Genomic DNA, 20,675 nt, shown 5'->3' with positions numbered 1-20,675 from the left:
CTGCTGCAACAGCAGCTCATAGTCACAATGCCAGGTAGATTCTCTGGGGTTGTTGTGTAGAGTTCGTGTTCAACTCTCCCTGGGAACAGGTACTATGTAGAGCATCTCTCTACACCAACCTAAAATCCCGCATTTAAAACGGAGCTTTTTGCTTCCCTTTCAAATGCAGGATCACGATGGACTCCCTTTACACATGCTTCCTTCCCTCCCTTTCTCCCCTCCTTTCCCCGTTTATCTGACTCTTCCATATGTTTCATTGGTCCAGCTCCTCTTCTTGCAGCTTTTACTTTTTCACGGAGGGAACTCAAGCGGAACTCAAGCGGGGTAATTTGATAGCTCATTATCTCCAATTTTTAAAAAAATGGAATAAAGGTCATTTCGTGCAGAAGATGCCCTGGAGGTTCACAGCATCATCTAAAGGGCCCGTAAACTTCCATGAGTGAGCAGTCCCAATGGCAGGATAAAAGCTCCATGTGAAGGAGCCCGTAGAAGTGTTTTATATCCAATGGAGACTGGTGGCTCTGATTTCCGTGTGGCTGTGAATCTATTCTGGGTTTCAGTCAGAACCAGCCAGAATTCTAAAGGAGCTATCCTAGAACCCAAAGTGGGTTCAGCACCTTGAATAACTCCTTTAGAGTTCAGTCTGGCTCTGACTGAAAGCCAGAATGGATTCACACCCCACCGAGATCAGAGCCGCCAGCCTCCATTGCTTATATCTCTCTGCCTTGGACAACTTTATATTTTGTCATTTTGTTGTTGCAGGCTAGGTTGCTTCATCTTTCTGTTGCGAGTACACCCTTCAGCTTACTTGCCAAGATGATGGACATGTCGGAATTCGGGGAAGCTGCGGCCTTCCTCCGAAAAAGTGAGAAGGAGATTATGGTGCTGCAGACGGTGGCCTTTGATGGTAAGCAATAATGCCTTGATTTTGCTATTGACAAGTTAGCTTCAGTTGGGAGATCTGAACTGGTAGATTGGATACATAGTTGGACAGCAAATGAGCACTTCTGTTTGTGGGCATTGTCTTTACAGCTGTCCTTTAGACTAGAGTCATGCTTTTAAAACACGTCTTATAGCTATATCTCATATGTACTATGTTCTGGTTTGACCAATTGGTGTCTATTTGTAGCTTAGTTCTACAAATACAGTACCAGGATTGGAATATCTAATTGGCATGCTTTTCATTTTTACTAGGGATGTCTGTCCCTGGGAAATCTGGTGCTTTTTTGGCTCAGCGGAATTCTGTGGCCTGTATGACTTGCTTTGCGTCTGTGAGCCAAGCTGCGGGTTGTTCCCCAAATGCCAGGAACTTTTTTGTGTTGCATTTTTTAAAAGAAGGTCCTGCAAGTTGTGCAAATTTTTATACAATTTGTGCAAATTACGTGCAAATTTGTGCAAATTATGCAAATTCGATCATAATTTGTGTAATTTGCACAAATTCAGCCATAATTTGCCCAAATTGCTCAGAAATTTGCCCAGATTGCAGAACCTTCCAAAAATGTGCAAAATTCCCAAAAAATCCGTGTACTGGCCCAACTCACTGCAGATTGAGTCAGGTGCAGCAATGAGAACTGAAACAAAGTCTGGGGGTCCAAGTCTAGGAAAACTTGTCCAACTCTACCCCCAAAATGGATTTCTTTGACATCTGTAATTTTTACTTGGGGAAAAAAACTTTTCTCTGTCAATGTTGTCATTATTCTGATATCAGGATCTAGCAAGAAAGATTATAAAGCTGCAAAGTGTGAAATGGTTAGAGATATTCCGTGATAATAGGGAGTAACTGCATTATCTATACTGCAGAATATTCTGATACACATATATTGTTCTGTGTGGCGGAATATGAGTCACCTTTCTGTCCTCCACTCATACAGGCAATTCCCACAGGATATTTGGAAATGGTAACTATATTTATTGCATATGGATGACACATGGTCCATCTGATCTCAGTATGTGCTTTTCAACATCAAAAGGAAGAACACGCAGTAGCATTGTACATTGTTTTATAAACCCTGACTAATTGCAGTCAGAATAACCTGAAAGCAATGCAGTTTAGAATGTGATGCCTTTAGGATGACTACAAATCACCCTATGGTGATCTACAGAGCCAGTGTGGTGTAGTGGCTAGAGTGTTGGACTGAGAGCCAGGAGATCCGGGTTCTAGTCCCCACTCGGCCATGGAAGCTCACTGGGTGACTTTGGGCCAGTCACAGACTCTCAGCTCAACCTACCTCACAGGGTTGTTGTTGTGAGGCTAAAATGGAGAGGAGGAGGATTATGGACACCACCTTGGGTTCCTCAAAGAGGAAAAAGACAGGATATAAATGTAATAAATAAATAAATAAATAAATAAATAAATAAATAAGTACGGTGATCCATAGCTCATATGACTTGTATGCACTTTATCTTTACTAAGTACGATAAGTGAGATCAACACCGTGAAGTATATCCAACAAGTATAATCTGCTCTGTGGCATGGTAGATTTGGCACTGGTACATTGTGATGATGTGCAGCTGTCCCTATTCTGAGTCCTGAATTTTCAACTTGAGGTTGACTGGTTCCTTGGATTTGTGCAGTTCTGACATAGGAGGGCGCTGTCGCGCTCATGCCCTGCTTGTGGGTCCCTGGTCGACAGCTGGCTGGCCACTGTGTGAACAGAATGCTGGACTAGATGGACCCTTGGTCTGATCCAGCATGGCTCTTCTTATGTTCTTAACGCCAAAAGTGTGGGTCTTTTTAAAGTAAAAAGTAAACTCGTGTTAAAGGAAGTGGAGAAATTGGGATGGTCTGACTTGGAAATGACTCAGGCTTCATGCAATGATCTGTAAATTGCACATTTCTGCCCATTTTGTGGAGGTAAACCAAAAACACACCAAAAAGAACAGTTTGCAGTGCACACATGGCCACCAAACAGTTGCTAATCTATCAAGCAACCTCAGGCTGTTCTGCTTGTAAGGACCTATGCTGGGGTAATAAAGTGATCAAATTCATGAACTATGAGCTGGACAGTCTCTAGTTAAAATCTCATGTGAGTAGTTGACTCACTGGGTGGTCTTAGTCAAGCCACTGTCTCTCAGCTTCAACATCCCTCCCATCTGAAATATGGGGATAATACTGTCTTACTTAACAGGGTTGTCATAGGCATTACTGGCTCTATGGAGTGCTTTGCTAATAGTACAACATTGATGATGATGATGAAGAAGAAGAAGAAGAAGAATAGACAATGTTAAGCATCTAATGTCTTTGCATAACAACAAAGGGGTTGTTTTATTTTCTAGGGAAGAAGAAATGCTGGATTCCAGATGATAAGAAGGCTTATGTGGAAGCAGAGATAAAAGAAAGTGGTGGTGGCAAAGTAACCGTTGAGACTACAGACGGGAGGGTAAGGAGCCCTGTTTGATTAGTCACAAGAGCAAAACATACCAGACATAATGAGGACAGTGAAACAGTTTTTGCTGCAAACATAGGCCAGAATCACTTAAATAGAAAGAAACAACAATCCAAGGAAGGGATAGGGGCACACAAGGGAGGACCGCATATGCAGCTGGAGGTGTCCCGGCTGTTTTTCACCACATGTGACCTTACTGCTAAAGAGGTGAGCCTCTTTGTAAAAGAGCAGAATTTGAGCAGAATTTTGGGTCTTCAGCAGTGAGAACTGCTGTAGCCACCAGATCAGGCAAAGCAACAGCGCACATTCAGTTCGCTTCTACATATGCACACCCCTCTTTGGGTTCCTGGCACAGGGATGAATGGTACATTCAGGAGCCCACATTGCCTGCAGGTGCATGTGGGGCTACCAGGCTCACAGTCCCGGAGCAACCGTGCAAAGATACCACGTGTATGAAGTGTTGCCTGCGTGTGGGCAAGTGTATTTGGAGCCTCCCCGATTTGGTGACAGCAGTGGGGCTTTTTCACACTGCCACGTTTTCATGGCAATCAGGGTGGCTGCATACACATTACCGACATGGAGGTCCCAGGTCATACAAATGACCTCTCTTTGTGATCTTGGCTAACCTGGGATCCTGGCAACAGCCCCAGACATTTCCAAAGGCAATCAGGGGTGAATGTATGAACAAGGCCTTAATATACTTAACATAATTGTTATATCACATGCATAACACAAAGGCTTAAGCAACTGGATACAGCGTGAGCATTCAAGAATATCTTTGAAACTGCTGAAATATAATAACAAACACACAAAACCAACAATAGAGGGCAGATTTGTAATTATCCACGAACTCCTGATAAATCCATATAAAAAGTCTTAGGGCGCAATCCTATGCATATTTAGACAGAAAAAAGTCCTAGAACGCCCAGCATTGCCCACCCAACCAGTGAACTCAATGGGACTTACATCTGAGTAGACATGTATAGGATTGCGCTGTTAGATAGCTTAGAGTGCAATCCTTTGCATGTTCAGACAGAAAAGAAGTCCTGGCTGGGGCATGCTGGAATTGCAGGACCTTTTTTTTTGTCTAAACATGCACAGGATTGCACCCTTAGTAATTGTTATTTCTTATACCATTTCTGATTTATTTATTTTTATGTGCAACAGCTTCAAATCAACACTTGGTTAAGTGGCAAAATGGGGTAGTATTCAGCTTATAACTTTAATTCTCAGTGTTTTACCACTTCATACACTTTTCTCTTTTATCCTCAGATGGCCATCATCATTACTGATGTCTGCAAACCATGGATACTACTGCTTACAACAGTGGGTGGCAGTATCTAACACATTTAAACAGTGAAGAGATATTTTCATTTCTTTTTCATTTTGAGAGTTGGTTCTCCCAAGAGATCAGTAATTTAAGACTGCAGAAAACCGTTCAAAGTATAGTTTCCATTTGTTGGCAATCCATTCTTGAAAACAATCCTTAACATTGGCTTTTTATTAAAAATGTGCTGTCAGCTCACTCTGTAATAATGCGAGGGTGCACTACTCTCCATTCTTGCAGACAATCACTGTGAAGGAAGATGATGTTCAACAGATGAATCCTCCAAAGTTTGATATGATTGAAGATATGGCTATGCTGACCCATCTGAATGAGGCATCTGTACTACATAATTTGAACAGGCGCTACACTAACTGGATGATCTACGTACGGGTTATTTGTTGCTTTTGATGTTTAAATGTATCATTTGAATTGCATCTTCTTTATGTAGGAAAAGCATCTACACCCAGTCATAATGCATGTTCCAGAATATCGTATGCATCTCCCACTTCCTTTAGCACAGGGGTGGTCAACTTGTGTCTCCCCAGATGTTTTGGACTACAACTCCCATCATTCCTCACTATTGGCTATTCTGGCTAAGGCTGATGGGAGCTGTAGGCCAAAACATCTGGAGAACCACAAGTTGCCCACCTGATGATTTTAGAAGATGTTTTGCCTACTAAGAAGAAAAGGGGAATGAGACAAATTAATATGGTAGCACTTAGTGGTATAAAATGAGAAGGTTATTTGAGCCAGGTATGTTAAAGACATTACTCAGAGTTTGTCTTGTTTGCCTCTTCTTCCTAGGAGACAAAGTTCCAGAAGCTGGTTTTTCTTTTTAGTGCAAACTTTGAGTCACCTTGCTGCAGAACCTAAGATATTTATAGCAGACAATATGCCCAGCCCTGACCACAAGAGAAGCTGAACTCCTTTCTTAACCAATATTGCTGACTGTGCAGATCACTTTCCTTTCTAAATGTCTCATACAGAATTTTATTGCGGAAGAGGATGTGCTGGGTCTAGATGCCGGAGAGCCATGTTCTAGTTTGGGGTGGGCAGATAGTAGATTTTCAGATGTCTTAGACTTCACCCCACAGCATTTCTGATCACTGGCCATGTTAGCAGGGGTTTGTGGGAGTTGAAGTCCAAAACGTCTGGAGATCTATCTTCTGCCCATTGCTTTTCTAGTTTACCATTAAATTCACTGGGTGATCTTGGACAGTCACTCAACCTGGCGCTATTGTGTTCATAAAATAGTATGAGAATGTTGTTACTGTCCATGTCCCCAATTTCCAAATTTAAGCTAAAGCTAACTTCTCATTAGTTGTACTAATGGAACATGAGTTTGTGAGATTTTCCAGCCCAATGGACTTCAGTACATGTGCCACTCTAACGTGATTCTAGAGAAACATTTTGGGGTATTTAATTTATTTTCTGCCTCTCTTCAATAGAACTCAAGGTGGCATACATTAGATCTACAGACCATTTCCCATCCCGGCACTGACCAGACCCAGACCCTACTTAATTTCAGCAAGGTTGCTGCATCATGTGCCTTCATACCATTGCCCCACTCCAGATCAACTAACATCGACTTTGGCCCAGTCACTGTCTTGCAGGCTAACCTACCTCACAGGGTTGTTGTGAGAATAAAATAGGGGATGGGAGAACCATGTATGCCACCTAGAGCTACTTGGAAGAAGAGTGGAATACAAATCTAATAAACAAGCAAACAAATAAACAAATTTGTTTGCTTTCCCCCAATAAATGTAATCAGTGTTGATTTACAGAGGGAGGCTTCATTCTGTAGTGAATAATTGGAGGCTAGGACACCAGGAGTTCTTGATCTCTCTTCATAAAGTTACAAATGAATGTGTATGACCAACACATCCATTGCACCAAAGTCAAATATATTGTTTAGAGGATGCAGTGCAAATCCTGCCGTTATCAATAGGGGTAGGGTGTTATGAAAGGTTTTTTAATGGATGCTGTTTATTTCTTTTATTGTTGTGTTTTTAATTTATTTTGCTTTAATGTTACATTTTAATTAAGCTTTTTTGTTTTTAATCTGGATTATTGTCAGCTGTCTTGAATACAATTTTGGGGTGAAAAGCTGGAATATGAATCAAATAAATAAATAATGGGATTCACTTTCATTTTATATGCCTAGGATTAGGATATTTATCATTTTGTCCCTCTGTTTCCTTGCTGAGACAGTCTGGTTTTGTGGGCCATCTTCTGTAAGAACTCTTTGATTATGTTTGGATGAAATAGAGTGGAGCAACAACTGAGGCTGGATCTATATCTCATCTCATCTCATAGAATCATAGAATCATAGAATCATAGAATCATAGAATCATAGAATCATAGAATAGTAGGGTTGGAAGGGGACTACAAGGCCATCGAGTCCAACCCCCTGCTCAGTGCAGGAATCCAAGTCAGAGCATCCCTGACAGATGGCTGTCCAGACTCCAGCCTCGTCTTGAATGCCTCCAGTGTGGGAGAGCCCACCACCTCCCTAGGTCATTGGTTCCAGTGTCATATTGCTTTAACGGTCAGGAAGTTTTTCCTGATGTTCAGCCGGAATCTGGCTTCCTGTAACTTGAGCCCATTATTCCCTGTCCTGCACTCTGGGATGATCGAGAAGAGATCCTGGCCTTCCTCTCTGTGACAACCTTTCAAGTACTTGAACAGCACTATCATATCTCCCCTCAGTCTTCTCTTCTCAAGGTTAAACATGCTCAGTTCCTTCAGTCTCTCTTCATAGGGCTTTGTTTCCAGTCCCTTGATCATCTTTGTTGCCCTCCTCTGAACCCTCTCCAGTTTGTCTGCATCCTTCTTAAAATGTGGTGCCCAGAACTGGACACAGCACTCCAGATGAGGCCTAACTAGTGCTGAGTGGAGGGGAACTAGTTCTTCCTGGGATTTGGAAGCTATGCTTCTATTAATGCAGCCCAAAAGAGCATTGGCCTTTTTTGCAGCCACATCACATGGTTGGCTCATATTCAGCTTGTGATCGACAGCAATTCCAAGATCTTTCTCGTTTGTAGTGTTGTTGAGCCACATATCCCCCATCTTGTAACTGTGCATTTGGTTTCTTTTTCCTAGGTGCAGAACTTGGCATTTATCCCTATTAAGTGTCAGCTGTTTTCTGCCCAGCTCTCCAGTCTATCAAGATCACTTTGTTTCGGTCTTCCAAAGTATTAGCTATCCCACCCAATTTTGTGTCATCTGCAAATTTGATCAGCATTCCCTGCACCTCCTCCTCCAAGTCATTAATAAAAATGTTGAAGAGCACTGGGCCCAGGACTGAGCCCTGAGGTACCCCACTTGTTACCTCTCCCCAGTTTGAGAAGGTCCCATTGATAAGCACTCTTTGAGTCCGATTCTGTAGCCAACTGTGGATCCACCGGATCGTTGTTTCATCTAGCCCACTTTGAGCTAGTTTGCTCATCAGGATATCATGGGGCACTTTGTCGAAAGCTTTGCTAAAGTCGAGGTATATTATGTCCACAGCATTCCCACAGTCCACAAGGGAGGTTACTTGATCAAAAAATGAGATCAGATTTGTCTGGCAGGATTTGTTCTTGACAAATCCATGTTGGCTTCGAGTAATCACTGCACTGTTTTCAAGGTGCTTCCAGATGGATTGCTTTATCATCTGCTCCAGAGTTTTCCCAGGGATTGATGTCAGACTGACTGGTCTGTAGTTCCCAGGTTCCTCCTTTTTAAGGAGGAGTTCCTCCTTTTTGAGGCCTAACCAGTGCTGAGTAGAGGGGAACTAGTACTTCATGGGATTTGGAAGCTATACTTCTATTAATGCACATATCAGTACAATCCCATCATGGTGACACTATATCCCTCTTGCACATTTATCCCTCATAGCACACACGATGACATCTGTTGTGGTATTTGGGATAATACGGAATAAAAGCAGGAAATAACACTAGAAAAGAGATATATGGAATATGTAATGTCCCCCAACAGTTATCAGTGTACTTCAGCACCAATAAAATCACTAGCATAGATCCAGCCTGAGTTTCTGACATTAGGAAAGATGATGATATTCTCCCATTCTTTACCAAGGTTCTGAGTGGTCGCTTTTTTTCCTTTCCAGACTTACTCGGGTCTCTTCTGTGTGACAATAAACCCTTACAAATGGCTTCCTGTCTACAAGACAGAGGTTGTTTCGGCTTACAAGGGCAAGAGACGTTCAGAGGCTCCTCCTCACATCTTCTCCATTGCAGATAATGCGTACCATGACATGCTGCGCAGTAAGTCCCAGTATTTGCTCACATGTTCCTTTTTTTAAGGCATTCAACCAGATCTTGCTTTCTAAAAAAAAAAAAAAAAGGGAACGGAATTTGCCAAACATTGAGAAGAGAACCTACTGGAAAACACATTTAGGCCCTATAAAAAGCAAATGAGTCTGGAGACTGTAAGATCTGTCATCTTTGGCATCACTCACATTTCAGATAATGTCCACTGAAATGCTGGCTGTTGTGAGAGTATAATTGATCTCCAAGGAGAAACAGAAGGGGAGGAATGGCTGAGTTGGTTTTTAATTATGGTCAACTTTTATCAAATGCAATGCTGTTGTTAGGCTCTCCTCAATGTTTCAAGTGGTGAGAAGTTCTTGGGGCTCGGCGCTTACCTGGGTTTGGTTTCCTTTTGAAGGTGGTGGTCACTGGAGGCTTTTGAAATATTTGAGTTTATTTACAACTATATGGGTTGAGCATAAGTGGAAGCAGAGCTGAAACACTCCATCAGGTCTCCCACTGACTTTCAATATCAGGGGAAGGGGATAGTTCTGTATACTTAGCGGACCTGTATATCGACAGAACAGTTCCTGCGAATGAAGTGAATGGAGAACATTGGTTTGCTTGAATTTATGTGTGAAAATTCCTGTTCCTCCTCACACCCCCACACCAAAGAGCCACACGATCAGGGCACTTGTGTTCACTGACATTTTTCCCTTTGGCTGAAAGGGGGTGAATAACACCGCAACAAATGACGCCTCTTTAAACAGAAACCACATGGCAGGAACAATGATTTCAAAATCTAGAGCAATCAGCAGGAGAGAGAATGAGAGAGAGTTATACATGTGCTTTACTTTCTCAGTGAAATCTATGTATGTAAAACTGCCTGACTTTGGCTGCGGTGCACCCAGATGTCAGAAGTGCTCTGTGTCTGTCACTGACTAGGTTCTCCCCCTGCAATGCTATAATGGTACTGTGAAATGCTACAACCAGCCAGAACTGGAGCACATTGTAGATTTTAGCACATTAGATTTCTTCCATCAGAGGGCAGTGGTGATACATACCTGATATCTGGGACACTAATAATATTTGCACAGCCTTAGACATCCTTGAATATTAGCAGGTGGCCTTGGGAGCCTGTTTGTCTATTTTAAAACTGGAGCTGTACAGAGGGCAATGGATATACTGCAATTTATAAAGCAAATATGATGTACCAACTTATGATACAAATTCATTTTTTGATCATTTTGCTGGACCTGGGCCGCATCTCTATGGCACCGCTTTGACCCCCCACCCCGTCGCAACCGTGCAGCGATTCGGCTTTGAGTCAGCATGCCCTGCGATACACTCGCGATGTACTGTGCACTTCCCTTACAGACTCACCATGCCCTTTTGGGAGCCATTTTACTGAAATGCACAGGTGTGCAGTCCCATGAGTGTGGAGGTGTGACATTTCAGTGGCTGTTTTGTATTTGAGGGGCTCTGCTGTGTCTTTCCATCCCTTTTTATGTAAAAAAATGAGTGTTTTGTGCTCCTTCATTTCAGCACCATCAGTTCGCCAGTTCCCCAGCCCAAGACTCTCACAATGGTTCACACTCACAAGCGTGAATGCTATGTGCCCAGCCATCACTCCAAAATGGTGGCTGGAGCGTTGTTGGTCCTTCCCCAAGATCCCTCCCACCCTGGCCCTTGGGCACTCAGTCCACAACCGTTGCAAAGATACGAAGCTGCAAACTGTGCGAAAGTGTGATTAAATAGATAAAAACACCCCTCTGTGCCTCTGCAACTGTGCAGCTGCAAAGGGATGGGGGGAGCAAAAGGGTGTCACAGGGTGACGCAAGTACTTTGCATGCCTACAACATGCCCACTGCAAAATGCAAAGTTGGTTCGAGGAAGGAACAGACAGCCCGCAACCATGGGGGAACCCACAGCAAACCCCCCAAATCACAGTAAAACGACTCCTTGGAACTCTGCTTTTTCCGGGCGAAAACCACGGATAGCTGTGAAGTCGCAACTATGTCATCTATCACGAAGTCACAACTGTGTCATCTATCAGGGCCCTGGAGTACAAGCCTGGTGTAGATGGGGCCCTAGTTGAGTTATAATGTTAGTTAATATGTTTGTTTTTTAAAAACAAAGCAAAATCTATACTTTTGCCTGGCATAGCAATATATTTTGTTTCCTAGGGGCAGCATCCAGTGCAACACTAGTGCAAACATGAATTACATTGCACTGGTGTAAGGGACCTCTAGTGCAGCACCAAGAGCATGAGCTGGTGTGATGGGATTAGCTGAGAAACTCGTCACACCACCTGACGCTATTGGCATTGTGCTAGAAGTCCCTTAGGCTAGTGCAGCATAATTCACATTAGTGCCAATGTCACATTGGATACTGCCCCTGACCTTTATTCTGTCTTCAAATCTGAGATGCTCGTCCCCTTTAAAAGAGGCATAAGCCGCCAATGGCCATGCTGGCTGTGGATGATGGGAGTTGTAGTCCCCTCTGGGGGGCAACAGATTGGGGAAAGCTGTTAGGGTAGCACAAGAAAAACAACCTTCCTTACCCTTTCCTGTCTAGTTTGTCTTGATTCCTTGAACTGGATAAGAACTTATTTTCCCATCCTTATCTACTTGTATTGGTAGATACTATTCACTGCTCTTGTATGGAATGACAGGTGAGGAGCAAAGTGCTTTTCATTCAGCCTACTGCATTTTGCAGAGAAATTACCTGATTGCTGAATGGAATGTCAATTTTATGCAGTTCCCTACCCATCTTCCTCCTCCTCTCCAATGAACTTCCAAAAAAGATTGCTAAGTAGACATGTTAACAGCTGGTACTAGAAGATAAGCCTCTATCCAGTTGAACCTCCAGAGTTGAGTTCCTATTAATTCACAGAGCATGTCCCTTTTATTAGAAAACAAGGAGAAGCCATCAGTTCTCAAAATTTGTTTTGGGACAACCAAACCTTTCAGTTTAAATGCAAAACCTGAAATTCCACTACATTTCTACCATGTAGTATGAGAAGAGAATAGGTGAAAGAGAAACACTGAACATAACAGGATTTAGAAACCCTCTAATCTGAATGTCTTCACTTGACTGTGTTTTCCATATATGGAGGCTTTGATATGCTAATTAACACTAACCTGTCAAAATCCATCCCCTATACGCTTCTTTTTGCTCTCTTCTTTCCTGTTTCCTTTGAAGAACTCTATGAATTTCAAAAGCCCACAGTGCTTTTGGAATTTCTACCAAGAATCTGATCTGGTTAAATTATTTTTCATCTGTTTGGGATGGAGTCATCATTCAACAGCTTTTGTGGTGACCCACACAGCAGGGATTTGGAACTCAATCTTAGAAAGTGCCCAGTGTGAGTTGGGTTTGCAGGCCAACGTATCTCACCAAAGTACTTAAGATACAGTAAACAAACAAACAAACAATCCCTTGCCAAGGAAAGTTTGCTTGAATTGACTTATTTTCATTGTTGCTTGTTTCTGTTTGTATAAGAAATTGTTCCAGTAACAATCTGGGATGCTTATACAGCAAGTCTATTTGCTTAAATAGATCTATTTAAGGTTCTTTTTTCCTCCCTTCACAGATCGGGAGAACCAATCGATGCTGATCACGTAAGTGGATCTTCTCAGATGTCTCACACCAGCAAAAGTGAACTGGTTTCTAGTATGTTCAGGAGAATATGTGAAACTGAAGCCACTTGATTTAGTAGTCCATGTTCTTATCTCCTAAGCCTTTCAGCACTGGTGTTAAGAAAGAGGGGAACATAGGGTGCTGCCTTAGACTGAGTCAACCATTGGTCCAGCTAGCTCAGTACTGAAGACACTGACTGGCAGCAGCTCTCCAGGGTTTCAAGCAGGAGTTTTTCCTGCCCTACCTGGAGATGCCGGGGATTGAACTTGGGACCTTCTGCATGCAAAGCAGGTGCTCTACCCCTGAGCTATTTTGATCTTGGATTCTACTGGGTGCTAACACCCAGTTTTAAGTCAGAGTGTATGAAAGCTGTTGATTCCTTTGGCGAGGTTATCTTAAGAACCTAAGAAGAGCCATGTTGGATCAGACCAAAGGTCTATCTAGTCCAGCATTCTGTTTCCGACAGTGGCCAATCATTTGGCTCTGAGAAAGCCCATCAGCAGGGCATAGAGGCAATAGTCTTCTTCTGCTGTTCCCAGCCAACAACTGTTCTTCAATGGCATACTGAAGGCAGTATGAACTTGGTGATTTCATATAGCCATTGACAGACTCATCCTCCATACCTAATCACCTATCCTCTTCTCTTAACACTGATAGAAAGGACACTCCACGGGAGAAATTGTTAGTCATCATTAATTAGATGATCACACCCATTCAATTTTAAAAAAAGAAAGAATTGAAAATGGACCAGACTGATTGCAGAGAAAAGCTTGAGATGAATAATGTGATTTTCTTTCTGTTTGTAGTGGAGAATCTGGTGCTGGCAAGACTGTGAACACGAAACGTGTCATTCAGTATTTTGCCACAGTAGCAGCAATTGGGGAACCTGGTAAAAAGAATGTAAATATTCAAATGATTGTTTTCCCTTTCTGTGCAAATACTATTTACTGTATTACTCAACAGGTGGATGACTTTCTGTCTCCAAGCCACTCTAAGTGCCAGTTAGACTGATTGTTAATTGCATGGGAGACTGTAAGGTGAAGCTGTAACACTTCAAAGAGATCCTGGGGATACAGAGATCATGAGTCTTTCCCCAGTATGTTGTGCATCAATCAACATACTATCCATGGTTCCAGGTGACAAATGTTCACTGGAATTGATTTTCATCCTGCTAGATTACTACAATTTGCATAGTCTCTTTGGCCGTGCGTTGTAAGGCTCAATATTCTAAGGCTGCTTCCAGACCAAGACTTTCATTATGCAATTCCCCCGCCTCAGACATGGCATTTTACGAGGGAGTCCAGACATCGTCATCTTCCATTTGTAACTGCCTGTGTTCTCTCACGGCATCTTCCATCATTCTCTTTCCACAAGAAATCCATGAAGGAAGGAAAGATGGAAGAGCTGTGCAAGGCTTTTTGCCTAGCAGGACTGAGAGCTCTCTATCTGGAAGCACCCTAAGTCAGCACCATTGCTGGAGTAGCTAGAATAGTTAGAGTAGCTTCAGGGCGTAGATACTAGTGCTGTGCCGAAAATTTCTCCCACATTTTTTCAACCATTCTAATTTAATTTGACAGAAAAGAAATTGCTTTCAAAAAGAAATTCAGATGAGGAGAAATTTGGGGGAAATTCTCATGGGTTGAATTTGGGGTTCTTGTGCTTACCTTACTTGTGAGGTGGCTGAGGAGTGGGCAGGAGTGTCCTGTCTGTCATTGTACAATAATCTCTGTGGCAGCCTGTAGCCTCCTAGGCTTCTCACACTTCAGTTAAAGTCATCATGAGGAAGACCTCATGAGGTAATTCCTTCTATGGGGCTTTTTCAGTTCAGGAAGTGCAGGTGCCCTGGGAGTCTGCACAGCAATGGAAAGATGTGTAATAGAGAGAGAAAACACACACAGCACCCTCGGCCACCTTGCAGTGATTAAGTAAGCTCAAAAATGCCACCAAAAGAAATTCATAATTCTGTCTCTGAAAAGTGGAACCCTCACCACAGTTGACGCTGTTGCCACCTACAGAAGCAGTGCAATAAACCAAAAACCCTTACGAATAAAAGACAGAAGCTATGTTACAACCCCTACCAATAGTGAGCCCTATCTGTGAGAAACTGTTGGAAAATTTCTCCTCCCCTAGGAGAAATTCGATGAAATTGTCCCCCCAATTTCCCTGCTCTTAAATAAGCTGGAGAATTTTGAGAGGCCATTTGTGCACAGCTCTAGTAGATACACTTATATCCATTTTATTCCAGAAAACATCATGGCATCCCCCAGAGGATCATGAAAACTGTAGTTTCATCAGGCTATTAAGAATTTTCTAAGAGATCCCTAGTCCTCCTCCCAGAACTATAGTTCCCAGGGAAGAGGGAATGACTGTGTTAGACCAGTTTAAACCTGTGGTGTAAATATGTCCCAGGGCCCTGGAGACAGAACAGTGCCATAATTGGTAATGTTTAATTGACAACCATATCCACTCCAGGTTTTGTTGTAGTGGCAAAAGGGCATCTGTACAGGCAGCTTGCCTCTTGGCCCTGTACAGTGCAATAGAGCCATCTGGATACATTGAGCAGTTCTGTGAGGAGTAGGATGGGATGGAGCAAGGACAGAACCTACACACTAACTTTAGTATATTGGGCTAGATCAGCCTTTCCCAACCTGGAGCCCTCCAGACATTTTGGACTTCAGGTCCCATCAGCCCAAGCCAGCATGGCCAAGTAGGCAGGAATGCTGGGAGTTGTAGTCCAAAACCTCTTGAGGGCACCAGGTTGGAGAAGGCTGGGCTAGAGCAAGGGGGCAACTTGCAGCCCTATGGCTGCATGTGGCCCTCGGCCTAATTTCATGCAGCCCTCAGCCTAATTTCAGAAGCACTCTGCTTGTGATCAGTTCAGACCTCTGGCAAGAGCAGCCTATTCCTTCCCTAGAAGCCTACTGGGTAGGGAGGAAGAGGGAGAGAGTAAGGGGGGGGGGATAAAAAGAAAGAAAAGGAGGTGGCAGAAAGAGAAGTGGGGTGACCCACCTACTTTTGGCACTGGCCCAGCCCACCACTGGCTTTGGCCCTATCCCCTACCAACATGTGGTCCTAGCAGATTAACTACAAGGGAAGGCCTCCCTCGACAGTAAAAAGGTTGCCCGGCTCTGGGCTAGAGACCGGTGCTTCAGACTCTCATTCTGGGTGTTGGGGTCTGGAATGTGATTGGGATTATAATATTGACAGCACTGATCAGCACCTATGAGTGTTGTGAACCCATGGGCTCTAGATGTGGTGGGAATGGGGAGAAAGAAGAGGGAGAGTGCAGGAATTGTTTTTGCACCTGTAGAGAAGATCCTTACAAGATGCTATGCGTGGGTGCCAGTTCTCAGTCCAGGATAAAAAATGTAAAGGTGCTGAGAAATTTGCTTTAAAAATATCTGTGGAAAAAGTACCATAGTTATACATAAAGGTTCACAGTCACAGAAAGAAAAAAGGTCCATGCAAAATCACAAATAGGTATTGATAAATGAGGTTGAATTATGCTTTCTTATCTCTTAGTATTTCTTTAACCTTTGGTTTCAATCCCCCCCCCCCCCCGCTTTCTGTTCTGTTCTGTTCTGTTCTGTTCTTTTTATCTGTTCCTTCGATAGCAACCAGCCACCAAGACTGGGGTAAGTGGATGGGTCTATTGTGATTTAATCTGTACTTCCCAAATATTTGCACCTGTCCTCTCTGTAAACCTAGACTAACTCAGCTGGAATTTCTTTTTTGTCACAATTCAAAACTAAGTTCAAAATCACAGGAATTGTGTGGTAAATGTGGCTCTGAAACTTTTAGCTGCATATTATCCTGAGTATTTTTAGCTTTCTGGACCAATTCTAATGCATCTTTCATGGTTGCATTTGTATGGGTGTGACCCATCCAAGAAGTGTTTAAATTCTACTGATTTCTATCACTGGAAAGTGTTAGAACAGATTTCATTCTACCCATGAAATGGGTGGGGGGTTATTTGTTTTTACACAGACTTCCCCCCTTGTTTCTCTTCTCCTCAGCTTTATTACATGTCTTCAGCATGAATTATGCTGGTGAGGGACAGTTGCCATTAGACTAGATATCAATTTGATATGTCAAAATGCTATGCAGAGCTATCTGAATGCCAAGGCCTTCCGAGTGCCAAGGAAATGGAACCAAACATTTAGGTTGTTTCACACAACCATATTTATCATGCAGTAACTGCAGATGTCGTTGGAGGTTTCCTTCTCACATTGTTTCTCCCCAGTGATATTACATGCAGGTAGATAAAGTCAATGGGAAAAATGTTTGCCCATAATGTAGTCCTCACCGTGTGAAGGAATCACCTTCAACTGCCCTCAGATTCTGAATGCAGAGCACTAACATAACCTAACTGAATTCCATTGCCACTAATAATAAGGAAAATGCATATGGAGAATTAGACAAACATTGCTGAAATTCTGTGGTACTATCTGATTTGCAGAGCAATCATAGTTGCACTGGGGCCAGAGAAAAGCTGCTGTAGCCAGCAGAACAGCTGCCATATCATGTACATGCTCAGCCTGGGAAAGGAGGGGAATACACACCACCCAAATATACAAAACAGTGTAACAATGGCAGACATGCCTGTGCCACTGGTGGTAACCATTTGGAGACTACCAGTGACGATGCCCAGAGATGTGGGCCACACACAGAGGCAACCAATGAAATCACAACAACTGGGACATGCACCCCTGCATCTCCACATGCACAAGACACAAGACCACCGTGCCTGCACTATATCAGCCTCAGGGGTACAGCCAGTAATGACCATACTCTGCTAGTCCCCAACCATCCCTATGGGTAGGGGGCTTGAATCCCCTTATTCTCCTCAGAAGTGCCCCTCTGGAGCACAACACACACAAACGGGAAGAAGGAGAGTCCGTACTGTGCAGCTCCCATATAACTTCCTGGGCAAGAGGCCTGCACAAAGCACACCCAGCCCTCCTGGGACAAGGATTCAGGACCCACCCAGGGAGGGAACGACCCTTTTGACCAGCAGCCAAAGGGGAGCCACAGCCACACCCTGACAGCAGCAGTCTTCAGTAGTTCACCACATGGAGCTGGGAAGCAGGAGATGGACATTGGATCCCCACCAGGAAATGGCCTCGTTCATCTTTTGTGTGCTTGGCAGAGGGGGTGGAACGTCATCCTGTGGGCACAGCACAGAGAGCTCCTTGGACTCAAATCCACACTGCAAGCTCCACAGAACAGTTCACTGTCCACTCAGCCACAGCTGCACACAGGCATAATAAGAACATGAGAACATAACAAGAGCTGTGCTGGATCAGAACAAGGGTCCATCTAGTCCAGCATTCTGTTCACACAGTGGTCAACCAGCTGCCCATGGGAAACCCACAACCAGGACATGAGTGCAACTCCCTCCTGCCCATGTTCCCACAGCAACTGGTGTACATAGGCATACTGCCTCTGATATTGCAGGTAGCATAGAACAATCAGGACTAGTAGCCATTGATAGCTTTATGCTCTGTGAATTTGCCCAATCCCCTTTTAAAGACATCCAAAGTGGTGGCCATCACTACATCTTGTGGAAGTGAATTCCATAGATTAACTATGCACTGTGTGAAGAAGTGCTTCCTTTCATTGGTCCTGAATCTCCCATCAATCACCTTCATGGGATGACCCTGGGTTCAAGTATTATGAGAGATGGAGAAAAATATCATATATATCGTGGGGCATTTGTTCTTTCCCCAGCCTTAATTAGAGATGTATGAGAATTTTGTTTTTGCTTGCAAAATATGCAAGCATGCCCTGTTTGAAGCATTGAACATGAATGTGAGCACGTGTCCACCAAAAATATTCATACTTTGTCAAACACGTGCTTGTGTTCATCTTGTTCCTGATTCCCAGTTTGAATTGTGCAAATTTCCTAATTTGCTTAAATTTCTTTAGTAGACTGAATCAGCCCTGCTTTAGCCTATGTTGTGCAATTTAGGAGATGTGTGCAGTTTAGGAAATGTGTGCAATTTAGGAAATTTGTGCAAAGTTGGGGAGATTTGTACTAATTTAGGGAGACTTGCACAAATCTCCTGTTTGATAGCTGGTCAGTTTATGTCAGTTTCCCTTTGCGCAGAGTGAGATGATGTTTGCAGAATCTTGGCGGTATCGAACATGGCTTGTTTGTCCCTCCCTAGCCTAATAGCCAGTCATAGCTGCTAGGGCATAAGTCCAGCACGAAGAGCCTGCTCTATCTTGTACTCTACTGGTGTAACAAAGCTTCCATCAAATCCCGAAGCCTTTCAGCCAGGAAACTTCAAGTATAAAAGCGTGGCTTAAAAAATGTACTTCAACCCTTTGCATTTCAAGGGGACCTTGGAAGATCAAATCATCCAAGCCAATCCAGCTTTGGAAGCCTTTGGGAATGCCAAAACCCTGAGAAATGACAACTCCTCACGCTTTGTAAGTATGCTTTATCGCTATGGCATTTTACCAGTCCCTCTTCATTAATAATATTATATTAATTGAATAGGAAATGCAGAGGCTAAATAAGACATATAATGACACATCCCTGAAGACTGGCTTCAGGTTTGGCTTCTGGTCCACCTTCTTTCCCTCAGTGTTTGGCAGCACCATAGTCCTCGATTCTGTTCGATTCCTCGAACAACTGAGTGTTTTTCAGCATTTCTTGTGGGCAGCCATTCTAATGTTACATATTGCAATCTCCTCGCACAAAGGCTTCTGTATGTGGTGTTGGCTGCGGTACCACTTTGTGCACCACAGGGGGCTGGGGGGCCACCACACAGAGCCTGGGGGGCCACCTGCGGCCCGTGGGCTACACTTTTTGCATCCTTGGATTAATGCATCACAATAGCCTAGGCAGCCATTCAGATGGTGTACAGTGAATGAGCAGTTGGTAGGGAGGAGCAAGATTGTGGTGGCAAGCTCAGTTTGACTTATGCCCATTCACCAGACTGTCTGCGCCATCTTTGCATGCAGTTGTGGACCCAGCTTTCTGCAGTGTTCCTAACCATGCATGAAGACCCTACACACATGCAGTGTGTACGTATTTTGGGGGGTGGGGGTGCAGACAGTCTAGTGAACACACATGGGTTGTGGATGAAGTTTGTCACCATGATCACACTCCCCCACCACCATGTGCTTTCACTGCTGTCAGGACCCAGCTTCAGCACTGCAGTGGGCCTAGTAGCTTATAGCCAAGATTTGATTAGACGTAGCCTGGAAGGGCTTGGTCCTGTTCAGCCTCTGGAATGTCAGAATCTGTGTGAGCAAAGGCTGCTTCAGAGAGAAGGGAAAGGGGTTTTCCCAGGAGATGGGAGGCCGGCTTATGCAGTATCTAGAGGCCTTCCCAGCCTCCTTTCTTCTTGTCCCTGATGCCTCAGCTAGATGGACAAAAAAGCCCGTTTAGCTTAAATGCAGAGTGAGAGGCACAGCGGAGATGACAATTGCCTCCACCATGCTGCCCACTCTGCACTGGATACTCATAAGCCTCTGAGTTCCGAGGCGGATCCCATAGAAATGCACCCTAAATCTCTTACTGCCAGTAACTGAGCTTTAGGAGAGGCATTTCAACCTTACAGAATGGGGAAAATACTGCACAATGATTGGTGATGAAGGGAAAGATGGTTGGGCCAGGGGAAAGGAAGTGGCCATCTGGATAACTCTGGAGACCCAGGTGGAGATGCAGCCCTCATTCCTGAGGTTTTGCACCCATGACATCGAGCTGCTCACATCTGCCAAGGGGCCCAAGGCTTTGGAAAATAATCTGACATTTATTAAATGAGCACCCATTGAAATATTTGGGTATCACCTCACGGCAAAATAATTGAAATTGTTCATTGGAAATGGGAAGGGACTCTATAGACGTAGATGTCATGCACAGACCATAGGAAGTGTCATAAATTAGACAGGTGTGCATGTACGGGCAAGGAGGTTGTCAGGAGGATGCCTTGACCAATTCATCAGGAACAGCAATGATGTACAAAATGAGTCAGATGCTGTATTCTACTCTCCAGCAGATGTAGGGTGGATACATGTGCTAACCGGGGGGACGGGGCTGATAAGTGCAAAGCG

General features: G+C 43.7%; 1 protein-coding gene across 1 annotated transcript in view; it reads left to right on the top strand.

The window, feature by feature from the left end:
• Positions 1–816: 816 nt before the first annotated feature.
• MYH15 (myosin heavy chain 15) overlaps positions 817–20,675 on the top strand; it is a 102,206-nt gene continuing 82,347 nt past the window's right edge. Inside the window, exons 1-8 of the mRNA XM_084843327.1 lie at positions 817–907; positions 3,277–3,380; positions 4,954–5,097; positions 8,825–8,981; positions 12,562–12,589; positions 13,415–13,508; positions 16,223–16,243; positions 18,951–19,043. Coding sequence (XP_084699453.1) covers positions 817–907; positions 3,277–3,380; positions 4,954–5,097; positions 8,825–8,981; positions 12,562–12,589; positions 13,415–13,508; positions 16,223–16,243; positions 18,951–19,043 — 732 coding nt within the window. The remainder of the gene's footprint in view (positions 908–3,276; positions 3,381–4,953; positions 5,098–8,824; positions 8,982–12,561; positions 12,590–13,414; positions 13,509–16,222; positions 16,244–18,950; positions 19,044–20,675) is intronic.

Source organism: Heloderma suspectum, chromosome 3, assembly GCF_057233095.1.
Source record: "Heloderma suspectum isolate Gila_16-S chromosome 3, 16-S_ref, whole genome shotgun sequence".
Lineage (NCBI taxonomy): Eukaryota > Metazoa > Chordata > Lepidosauria > Squamata > Helodermatidae > Heloderma > Heloderma suspectum.
Note: the sequence above shows the minus strand (reverse complement) of the source record. Positions and strands in the feature narration are given on the sequence as shown.